Source organism: Typha latifolia, chromosome 8 (assembly GCF_019914945.1).
Source record: "Typha latifolia isolate L0001 chromosome 8, TyphaL0001v2, whole genome shotgun sequence".
Taxonomy (NCBI): domain Eukaryota; kingdom Viridiplantae; phylum Streptophyta; class Magnoliopsida; order Poales; family Typhaceae; genus Typha; species Typha latifolia.
In genome coordinates, this window is record NC_133093.1 from 7,640,204 (window position 1) to 7,652,201 (window position 11,998).

General features: G+C 30.5%; 1 protein-coding gene and 1 non-coding gene across 3 annotated transcripts; both read left to right on the top strand.

Moving 5' to 3' along the window:
• Window positions 1-1,385: 1,385 nt before the first annotated feature.
• On the top strand, window positions 1,386-11,371 carry LOC140793397 (probable calcium-binding protein CML21). 2 transcript variants are annotated; one of them, XM_073144855.1, is made up of 5 exons: window positions 1,386-1,611; window positions 7,411-7,654; window positions 9,389-9,588; window positions 10,219-10,393; window positions 10,822-11,371. In XM_073144855.1, the coding sequence occupies exons 2-5, from the start codon at window positions 7,459-7,461 to the stop codon at window positions 10,917-10,919; spliced, it is 669 nt and encodes a 222-aa protein (XP_073000956.1). In that variant the 5' UTR covers window positions 1,386-1,611; window positions 7,411-7,458; the 3' UTR covers window positions 10,920-11,371. The 2 variants fall into 2 exon arrangements, with proteins under 2 accessions (XP_073000956.1, XP_073000958.1); XM_073144857.1 differs by having other exon boundaries at window positions 1,450-1,611; window positions 7,411-7,630.
• Window positions 11,372-11,373: 2 nt separating this feature from the next.
• Window positions 11,374-11,445, top strand: TRNAM-CAU (transfer RNA methionine (anticodon CAU)). The gene has a single exon. It is a non-coding gene; the product is annotated as a tRNA-Met (tRNA).
• Window positions 11,446-11,998: the final 553 nt, after the last annotated feature.

An 11,998-nucleotide genomic window follows, 5' to 3' on the forward strand; every position in this document is an offset into this window, starting at 1 on the left:
TCAAGGTGAGAGTGTTTTTATGGCTAATGTGTAATAATAAGATCCTGATTGGGGCAATTTGTTTCGAAGAGGGTGGATAGGACAGTAGTCAACCTGTGTTTTTTTGTAGTATTTCTGTGCTGCCGAAACCCTTAACCCTAAACCCTAAAGGAAAAGTGTTTAGTTATAATAAGATGCCAAGATCTGTTATGGAGGTGTTTCTCTGGAAGGAGAAAGTGAAAAAGAGAGAGGAGAAAGTAAAACTTTGGAGGGGTTTTTGTGGCCTGGATATCCATGCTATGGTTTTATTTTTCTATGCTGTGTAGGTGATGGATTGATTGTTTGTGTGGGTGTTACTAATGCTCTTAGTCTTAGTAGAACTGGAGCATTATAACATCTGAATGGTCTTTTTTCAGTGAAGTAGCAGAAATTTTCTCAAATAATATTAGATCATAAATGCATCTGAGGCTGTATTACTTTTTAACTCATAGGTCTACACAGTGCTTTTGGGAACCCAAACGGCCAAGCCCCAAAGCTAAAAAATGATCAATAAACATTGTTCTCAAGTCTGGCAACTATGTTTCCTTTTTGGCAGTGAAATTCTTGGCTTACTTTCCTTTTCTTTGGCAAATTAACTTCTTCCAGCCTAAGTTGCCATTATTTTTGTAAAAGGAAGAAGTTAATGGTACTATGATATCATTAATTCTTGGTACCATGATATAATAACAACTATAACCTTTGCTATGTATATATATATATATATTTATCTCTTTCGACTTATTTGATGGGTATTTTGTTTATTTTACAAAATCATTTTTAAGATAGTTTTTTCCCTACTATGTAAATAACATCACCCACTCTAGGAGTCTAAAATCTAATAACCTAATTAGGGCTAGCATGAATAAGAAATTAATAACCTCCATGTAATTTGGCTTAATTTTATAAAACTCGTATGTACCATTAATTTAAGCACTTAACCACCTGTTGTTTTAACTAAAATAAAATTATTATCTTTTTCATTATATTTGATCAAACTCAGGTGAAGGTAAGATGTTTGTTAGAGACAAAATTGTAGAGTTGGATAAACTTTCTAATTCATATAAAATAATACAAATAGATCTCAAAGTATAAACATATGATACTCTTGGTATTGTTTTAAATGAGTTGCAAAAGTTTATTTAATTCTCTGTAACTTTATCTCTAATAAATTTTTAAATTTGAATTTTGTTTGAATGACAGAAGAAAAATAACCATTAGTTTTAATCAAAACTATACAGGGTTAAGTGGTTAAATTAAAAGTACATAGGGTGTTATAAAATTTAGCCAAACCACATGGTAAAGTGTAATTAACCCTAATAAGAATTAGTTCCACCTATATTGCCTACGTGGTGGGCAAACCATAAATCACGGGCCTTCTTCCCAGGTAATTAACGGCCCAAATAAGCCAACACATTGAAGGAGAGAAGCCCTACCATTCCCTTTGCTTTAATCCAACTTTCCACCTTTCCAATCGTTACCGGGAAGATTGAAGAAAACCCATCTCGGCAATCCTGATATTTCTCTTTGTGGCCAAGTATTCGTGCATCTCCGTTGTGTCTCTTTGAATGCCTCATTGAGGCATTGACAACCCAGGCAAGTAACTATATTGATGTATAATTGTTTCGGATTAGCTTGAAGGCATTTGGGTATTTAAATTTTGCCCATTTGGGTGTTTGCTGATCCTATTTTTCTATGTTTTCCTTTGTCAGACGTGTAGAGATTTAATAATATGATATTTATGTTTACAAAATTATTCGACATATAACTTTTATTAGCTAATTAGTCGATGGAACTCAACTTTGGTATGTGAAGTTCTGATAGGTTCTATTTATCCAAGAAAAAATCTTCTAATTTCTTAGTATGTATTTTTTTTTCTTCTAAGTTTTCCTGTGATCTTGAGTTTAATTTCCAATGTTTGTTTATAACCCATGCCCAAGTGCACGACTGCATGCTTTCTGTTGCTTCCTGCTCCGGTGAATCTTGATTGTCATGCCCCAATTTGAGAACATGATGGCCGCAAATCTTTATAATAAAACCTGGAGAAACACGGAATCTCAAATAATAAACAAATCTTAAATATAGAATGACATAATGGAAATGATACTCAACATGCAGAGTCCTCACTAAAGCTTCTTAGATTTCTGCAAAATAACAGGTTCTCATGAACTAGACGCTTAACAAATAATCCAATTCTATCTATGAATATGTCTAATGACAATAAAATCAACATAGTGCACAAGGGATCATAACTCATATAAAATATTTTTCTCAAAATAAATACATTTTCAGAATTTTTCTAAAATGTATGAATATGAATATTGCAATAACTTACATTTCTAAATAAATCATTCTGAAAATAGAATTTATATGTATTGAAATGATAAAATATTGTATTGTCTCTTTAATGGATACCCTGACTCGTAGCTACATCGCACTACTAGTTACCAAATGATTGCCAGAACTTTTTTAAATAGTCAATCCATATAGTGTCTCAGTAGGTATCTTTGTAGTGCACCACTGATTTTTCTACTAATCGTTGAGTAAAATTAGAGTTACCACAAATGAAAATTATCAATAAAAATTTGATAATTTTTTCATAATCCTACTAGAGTCACTTGGTATCACGTCACAAATTACATTCTAAGAATCTTTTGTTTGGACTTATCTCTCAAATTGAGTTCCAAATATCTCTTTCACCAGCATAATTCATATTGAATCAATCCAAATCAAATTATGATCATTTACATCTAGATTCTTAATTTTTATAAAAAATTCATTATGCATAAACAAAAATGCGTATATGCCAATATATTTTGAATCAAAAAATTTTGAACTTATAAAATACTCTAATATCATGAAGAATATCTTATTTGCTGAAAATAAAATGAGATAAATATCTAATAATTGGATCTGTTTAATTATTTGAAAGAGATCATCCTAATATTAAATGTCAATTTTAATCATTAATACTAATAGCAAATAAAGCATTTGATATAAAAGTCATGGTATTACTGTTTTTGTAAAACTAAAAAAATTTACATACAAAAGAGATTATGAACATTCAAGCATTTTTTAATAGATTTTATCTAATAAATGAAAATTACTACTAATATTTCTAGATTAAATAAAAATAAAAGCAAGAAAACTTGCCTCTCAAACTTATGCCAAAAATCTGATTTTCAAAATTCTCCTAAAAGGTACGGTTCTCAAAACAGTCCTTATTTCTACTCTCCTCACCCTTAGATTGCTGCTTTGCTCTCTCTTCTTCTAGATTTAGTTTTATCCTTTATATTTGAGGATTTAGATTAAATCAAATTAATTTTTTATGTATATTTTTAGGAAATTTGTATATAACATCCTGTCTTTTAACGAAATTGTGGTTTACACCTTATATTTTTATTATTTACAAATCGAGCCTTATAATTTAGCAAATATATGGGGAAAATATCCTATTTTTAGATCCGTTAGTTAAACTTAACCAAACTACTAGGATAAGTTATTTATACTAAAAAATTATAAAAATGCCCTCAACTGAGTTATATTAAGGGTATTTTAGTCATTTAAAAAATAAGAGCATTTTTAGTTATTTTAAAAATAAAATATCTCTATTTAATGGAATATTCTCACAGTGTTAATTCAAATCTAATCCATGATGTTTTTTTGCACATATTCGCTAAATCATAAGACTTGATTTGCAAATAGTAAAAAAATATAGGGTGTAAACCGTAATTTTGTTAAAAAGTAGGGTGCTATATGCAAATTTCCTTATATTTTTAACTAAGAGAAGGTATCCTAATGGACTCTTATTATATATTCATTTAATTATAAAAAGAGTGCATAGAAGAAAACCCTAAGTGGGAGTTTAAGAGAGAGAAGGTTGGGGTGACACTTTACATATCAAGGTGAGAAAAAAAAACAATAGAGATCGTACATGAGAGAAAAAAAACAAAAGAAAGGGAGAATAAATCGTACTAGAGAAAGAGAGGAGAAGAGAGAAGAATAGAGAGAGCAAAGCAACAATCTAAGGGTGAAAAGGTGAAAAAGAGAGTAGGAATAAGAATTACATTGGAAACCATGCCTTTTAAGAGAACTTCAAAAATTAGATTTTGGGATAAGCATGAAAGGCAAGTTTTCTTGTTCATATTTTTATTTAATCCAAAAAAATTAGTAGTAATTTTCTTTTATTAGATAAAATCTGTTAAAAGATGCTTGAAAACTTAGTAGTAGTTTTCTTTCCTCTATATACTTTTGTTAAATTTTATAAGTGTTCAGGTTATGATTCAAATATTGAGAATTATGCGAAAAATCTTTAGAGGAACTGAATCAACAAGTTATATATTTGATGACAATATTTATTGATTATTGCCAATATTTATGAATTATGATCATACCAATTCAATTTTCATGAAATTATATAGAAGATCCATGTTAATTAGTTGATTAGCTTTTGACCGTTATTTTGATAAGAGAATCTATTTGGATGAGCAATAGAAAAAAATAACAAAAAAGAAGAAATTTAGACTTATGAAGGAAATTTTAAATTGCAAGTTTTCATTGGAAGAGAAAGAGAGAAAAACTCTTAATATGGTATTATTTGGATATTTAGTTAAATGAGAATAATGAGTTATATGAAAATTATTTGGCATGTTCATAAATTTTAAGTATTTCGTAGAAATTTGATATATTTAGTAGAATGTTTTAACTAAGCTGACTCAAGCTTTAATACTATAGAAATTGATTGATCATGATTATTTATAAATTTTAAGTATTGTTTATTGAGGTTGTGAAGTTTCGAGGACCAAACTTATGTTTAAAGAGGGTAGAATGTAAAATAAATAAATAAATAATTAGAGATAATTATGTAGATAATGATAGATTTAGTTTTATCCTTTATATTTTACGATTTAGATTAAATCAAATCAATTTTTTAGTCATATTTTTAACTAAGAAAAAATATTAGAATCCCTGTCCTAGTAGGACTCTTATTGTATATATTTTCTTAAGTATCAAAATAGGGCTTAGAAGAAAATCCTTACCAGGAGTTTACGAGAGATAAGGTTAGGGCAACATTGTATGTATTGAGACGAGGAAAAAAAATGGGCATTTATAAAATGCCACTACATATTTACCGACAATTAGTGGAATGACATTAAATCTAATAATATTTATCAACATATGTAGGGGAGACTGAGAAAGATGATAGGGATTGCTAATGATCATGGAGAGAAAAAAAAATCTAAGGGTGAAAAAAAGAGTAGGAATAAGGACTGCATTGAGAACCGTGGATTTTAAGAAAATTTCAAAAATCAGATCTTGGGATAAGCGTGAAGGCAAGTTTTCTTGCAATTATTTTTATTTAATCTAGAAAAATTAGTAGTAATTTTCTTTTATTAGATAAAGTCTGTTGAAAGATGCTTGAATGTTTGTGATCTCTTTTGTATTTTAATTTATTGGTTTTGCAAAAACAGTGATACCATGATTTTTATATCAAATGCTTTATTTGCTATTAGTATTCATGATTAAAACTGAAATTTAATATTAGGATGATCTCTTTCAAATAATTAGACAGATCTGATTATTAGATATTTATCTCATTTTATTTTCAGCAAATAAGATATAAAATTTCATCATGATATTAGAGTATTTAGTTCAAAAATTTTTTGATTCAAAAGATATTGACATCTATGCATTTTTGTTTATGCATAATGAATTTTTTATAAAAATTAAGAATCTAGATGTAAATGATCATGATTTGATTTGAATTGACTTAGTATGAATTATACTAGTGAAAAAAATATTTGAAACTCAATTTAAGAGATAAGTCTAGGGAAAAGATTCTTGGAATGTAATTTGTAACATGCTACTAAGTGACTCTAGTGATATTATGAAAAAGATTTTCGGATTTTCATTCGTGGTGATTCTAATCTTACTCAACGGCTAGCGAAAAATTAGTAGGACACTGTAGAAGTACCTACTGTGACACTAGATAGATCGACTATTTAAAAAAGTTTTGGGCGTTATCTCGATGGCAACTAGTAGTGCAATGAGGCCACGAGTTAGAGTACCAATTAAAGAGATAATATGACATTTTATCAGTTTGTTGGTTATCTAAGATATAGATTTCAACAGATATAAATTATATTTTTAGAGTTATTTATTCAAAAATGCAAGTTATTGCAATATTCATAATTCATATATTTTGAAAAAATTCTGAAAAATGTATTCATCTTGAGAAAAATATTTTATATGGGTAATGATCCCTTGTGCACCGTATTATATTTATCACTTGTTGATTTTTCTGAAAAAATTCTGGAAAATGTATTCATTTTGAGAAAAATATTTTATATGAGTTATGATCTCTTGTGCACCATATTATATTTATCAATTGTTGATTTTTCTGTTATTAGACATATTTATAGATAGAGTGAAATTACTTACTGAATGTTTAGCTCATGAAGACATGTCATTTTGGAGGAATTTAAGAAGCCGATTGGTGAGGACTCTGAAGGTTGAATACCATTTTTGTTGAATCAATCTATTTTTAGGATCTGATTATTATTTGGGCTTTCACGTTTCTCTATATTTTATTCTAGAGATTTGCGACCATCATGTTCCCATATTTAGGCATGACATTGATGGTGACTGTGAAGTTGATATATTAGAATTTCTAGGATGAACATATAACATAATGAAAAATTAATTGCTTCTCTCTTCTCGCACAACTTGAAATTTTAATGATATTTTTCTTGTCTTATACTGTGTGCTCTTCATGCTTTTCTCTATTCTCTTTATTATCCTATTCATGATTGTGTATTGTTTTGTGCTCTTAAATTCAATACTAGGTATTAGAAGGTCTCATTCAAAGTAATTGATGCACTAAATGATAGTTTAGTCTTGGGAGAGCAAAGTTGTATGTGGAAACTGAGAAAGCCCGGCATTATTTGGTATGACATTAATGGTTTGCCCTGCACATTCAGGAAATCATGGGTTTAAGTCAGTCTAGAAGTGTATATAAGTAAAATGCTATGAATATATAAGTGTATATAATTAAATAGTGGAACTCATAGGGGTATCAAATTATCAATGCTATGTAAAACAAGGGTTTGAGGGGTATATATATCCTAATATCACATCTAGACCTATATGACTCGCCATTTTTATGTAGATAGAGGTTATTGAATGCAAAAAAAGAAAAAGAAAAAGAAAATAAAGGAACTAATTTCATAAAGTTTTGTCAGATAATTGTGAAAAGTTTCTCACTCTTGCCATTACAATGGTAGTTTGAAAAAAAAATCATTCTTTTTGCAGAGTATGCTTTTTCTTATATACAAAGTTAGATTAGCTCTATAACCACTTTTACCTCTCATACTAATTACTTTCATTAATTTCTAGATACCTATAATTGGCTAATCTTGTAAGCACATTACTTGATCTACTAAAATGGGTGGTGCACTTGGGAGGAGTGACTCATCAAGGCGTGGCTCACCGGAATCAAAGCTAGAGGCAAAGATGGTTGAAGCCATGCAGAGAAGGGCACTGGAAGGAACTTCCATGAAATCATTCAATAGTATAATCATGAAGTTTCCAAAAATTGATGAAAGTTTGAGAAATTGTAAGACAATTTTTGAGCAATTTGGTGAGTTATCTTCCGTGTTATGTTTTTTTTTCTTCGTTACTATTTCCAAAATTATAAAAAACGGTCACCTTAGATGAACTCATCAATCTGGTGGTGATGAGTTACTGGATGTTGAGTTAAGCATCAATATCTCCAAATAAAAAATTCTATACATTCTTTTGTAGGTAATTATATCAAAGCTGAAAGAGTGACAATTCTACAAAATAGGGGTGAAAATTGTTGGATATTATATGTGAATGCCACTACCATATCTAATTTTATCAGGATATAAAATGACTTCTGTATCCAGTTTGCATCCAGACGCTGGTCCGGATTTATGTAGAATTATCTGGTTGAGAAGATAGGACTTGGTCTTTTAGATAGCTTATGATAATAAAGTTTTGGATATCTCTATGACTGAGACAACAGATGAACCATAAATGGATAATAACTTACATTTATAAGTCCATAATATATTTCTTTAAATACTCAGTTCATTTGTTCATATTTTTGCTTATGCTTTATTTATATTTCTATACGTGTAAAACTAATGTGGATACAGCTGATACTCGTTCAAGCAGGTATCTGCGTGACCAAATGTGGCCACAAAATATTGTACCCCTTTGTATCAGTATAGGTTGCCTTGTTTGGAGAGAGATATAGTTAGCACTATTGTATCCAGATCTTATTGTGATCTGTTTTTACCCATCGTTCCATTTCATTCTTGGAGAACTCAATAAACCACTTGGAGGAAGGGTTCCTTCATAGAGAGCGAACCAGTTGGGTCAGATATGATTGATCTTGTGACCTACAAAATTTAATGGAATTATAACTTTGAGCATAATCGAGAAGAAAGTAACATTTTTAATTTAGATCAAAGTACGTGATGGTATACATTAACTGTCACCTTCTGGACAAGAAGCTCTGAACCTGGATTATAAGAAAGATGCATTTGAGGTGGAACCTTATGTGCATAATTCTAGACAGAGCACAACAGATACCATTTCTGCTGACCTCTGTGATATGTAAATTAACCTTATGTGCATAATTGACAATTCTGCTATTATAGTTTTTTCATCTACTTGGAAGTGATATAAATTTCATATTTACATTTATTTGTCCAGCTCCACTTGTTAAAAGTTAATTTGATCACTGGGTTTCTTTTCAATAAAGAACCTTATGTGCATAATTCTAGGCAGAGCGCAACAGATACCATTTCTGCTGACCTCTGTGATATATAAAGTAACCTTATGTGCATAATTGACAATTCTACTATGAGGGTTTTTTCATCTACTTGGAAGTGATATAAAGTTCATATCTACTGTTCTACATTTTATTTGTCTACCTCCACTTGTTAAACATTTAATTTGACCACTGATTTCTTTTCAATAAAGAGATGTAACTAATGTGAGAAAAACATGTCTAGTTTGTAACACACACATGGTAACTAGGCGGTGCCCCGGTTATGAAAACAAAAGAGTTTGCTCCAATATTTTACCAGGAGCCGCCAATAGCTCAGCATATTTGGTAGCTTTCTAATTTTTATTCCACATGAGAGATGGCTGAGACTATTTCTTCTATTTCTACACACTATCCTACTTCCCAACATATATTCATAGTTACCCTCATTTAATTTGGTCTTATTTGACGTCATCCAACTATTAACATCTTTATTTATGACATTTGGGACTTTGAGTTGCCTTTACGTGTTCTTTTTCAAGATTCATATCTAATAATTGTATTTCACCTTATCAGATGAAGATTCCAATGGTGCTATAGATCCAGACGAACTGAAACATTGTTTCAAGAAGCTGGAAATCTCGTCTACAGAGGATGAGATCAGCGGTCTCTTTAAGGCGTGTGATATAAATGAGGACATGGGAATGAAATTCAATGAGTTTATTGTACTTCTGTGTCTTGTTTATCTTCTGAAGGAGCCAGCGGCTGGACAAGAAGTATCCTTCATAGTTCGTATGACTACTATTTACCATGATTTCATTGTTTAGTTCTTCTTTGGCGTTTGATATAGCAATGGAACAATTATAGTAACAACGAAGTAAGTTTGAAATTGTTGATTAAGCAAGTTTTCTAGAAAATGGTCTAATTGTGATTATCTTAGCTCACTTTCTATATAAGTACAAATTTGTTGGTTATGTTCTAGTCTCTTCTCATCTGCCCATAAAGTTGAAATACGCCGCTGATTATCACAATTTAAAAGCTATTATAATCTGGCAAATAAATGAGTTAGCACTGAATTAATCTTTGTGCTTCAATGGGAGAGCTTAGATGGAGAATGATGTGACACCAAATAGGACTGTTCATAATTTGTCACCATGGTTCTCAAGTTTTGATGAATTTAAAATTAAGGGATGATGATGAAGATGCTATTTATAAACATTTAGGCTAATCCATTTAAAATTAGTTAGTTCATTTAAGTTTTTTTTTTTCTTTTTTTCTTCCTATAACATAAAGTATGTTATTTTGGTTCTGGTTTCTGTATATGTTATGACCTTTTTGGTTAATTTAGATCATGGCTTTCTACTTTTCTTATATATATACTACCATTTCCATGACCAAATGACTAGACATCACAGATGGGATTTGCAAATCTTGGGGCAACTTTTGAGACGTTGGTTGATGCATTTGTCTTCTTGGACAAAAATAAGGACGGATATGTAAGTAAGAGTGAGATGATACATGCTATAAATGAGACTACTTCAGGGGAACGCTCTTCAGGACGCATAGCTATGAAAAGATTCGGTCAGTTGTTTCCTCATTCCCTGATATCTTCTCTTAAAGGAACAAATGCTTGTAGACAATGAGATCCATTTTTCTCAAAAATTTCTGAACCATGATAATGTGCTAATGCTGCATCCTTCTTTTCTTTGTTTCTTTGTTTCTTTTCTTGTGTCAAGGCTGCAAGGTATTAACTCTATGGTCCATTACAAGCCCCTCCTCTATCCTGGTTTTCCTGTCTATTGGTTCTTGCAATTGCATGTGAACTCAGCATATATATTTTGTTCCTTAAGTTTTCTTAAAGGTTGAATAAGAATACGTAATAAATCCAATATTTGACATCAATTATGCTATTTTGAGATTCAGTGCTAAATTATATATTAAAAACTTGGTGGCCATCTGACAGAAATATCTCAGTATGCATGACAAACTGTTTCTTTGTATCAAAACAGAAGAAATGGACTGGGACAAAAACGGAACAGTGACCTTCAAGGAGTTTCTTTTTGCTTTTACTCGTTGGGTTGGTATTGATGATATTGAGGATGATTGATGAATGAGTCTATGTTGGACACAAACGTGGTGATCCGCAACAAAGCAACTGATGAACAAAATCAATCCCTGCGGAAGTAGTCTGAATCATTTCTGCAATAATGACAGCTACAGGTCTGAAAACAGAGACCAGTTCATCAGCTCTCTTGTTGAGCCTGGCTGTATCTATATTAATGAATAAATGAAGCTTTGAATTAGTTCCAAAAAACCGGACATGTTTAATTTTATCCATATAAGCGAAATGCTATATATATATACTCACTCGGCTTATATTGACAATTTATACTACCGCTGTAAAATTTTCTTCATTCCGTTCTTCAGATTACTGTAGATAATTGGTATACTCTTTGGAGATCAAACAAGCTTTGTAGTTTGTAATCCAGCATTTTGATGTGGATTGTATCAGACCTGGATCTTTATATTGAATAAAATTTTGGTTATAGTATTTATCAACCATCAGAGTGGCGCAGCGGAAGCGTGGTGGGCCCATAACCCACAGGTCCCAGGATCGAAACCTGGCTCTGATAATTAGAGTACTTTCCGTATAATTATTCTTTTTTCAGTTTATTTGTAGGAAAATTCTCAAATAACACTTTAAAAAAAAAAAAAAGAAGTCATTTAGCACTCCATCTTTTAAGCTATTTGCAATCTAATATATATATATATATTTTTTTTTTTCTATTATAAAGTTTTATGTCACACACTGGTTTATTAAAGTCTAAATAAGGATTTCCATTTCCCCAGGATACTAACTTTATACTTTTTAAAATATTGAAAATGCTCATTTTGTCTTTCCTTCTCATTCTCATCTAACTTTTACCTATAGTACCCTAAGTTACCAAAGTAACAATATATGTTATAAAAAAAAATAAGAGGTCGGATTGCAAATAACTCAAAAGATCTCTCTTCTTGACTCCTAAATTTGGTTTAATTGATCTCTTGCATTAGTACTAAGATCCAACCCTATACCTCCATCTACATTGATTTCGAATCAAATTGCTGATATTTTTATTGGGTTAATTGCATTTAGACCATTTGAACTCTCTTTTTCATATACTTTCTAAGTTTTTGTGACATATA

Excerpts from the sequence above, each read along its gene's own strand:
- LOC140793397 (XM_073144855.1), top strand. The coding sequence starts at position 7,459 with ATGGGTGGTGCACTTGGGAGGAGTGACTCATCAAGGCGTGGCTCACCG. Across the intron at positions 7,655-9,388 it reads GACAATTTTTGAGCAATTTG|ATGAAGATTCCAATGGTGCT; the intron begins GTGAGTTATCTT and ends TCACCTTATCAG. Across the intron at positions 9,589-10,218 it reads AGCCAGCGGCTGGACAAGAA|ACATCACAGATGGGATTTGC; the intron begins GTATCCTTCATA and ends CCAAATGACTAG.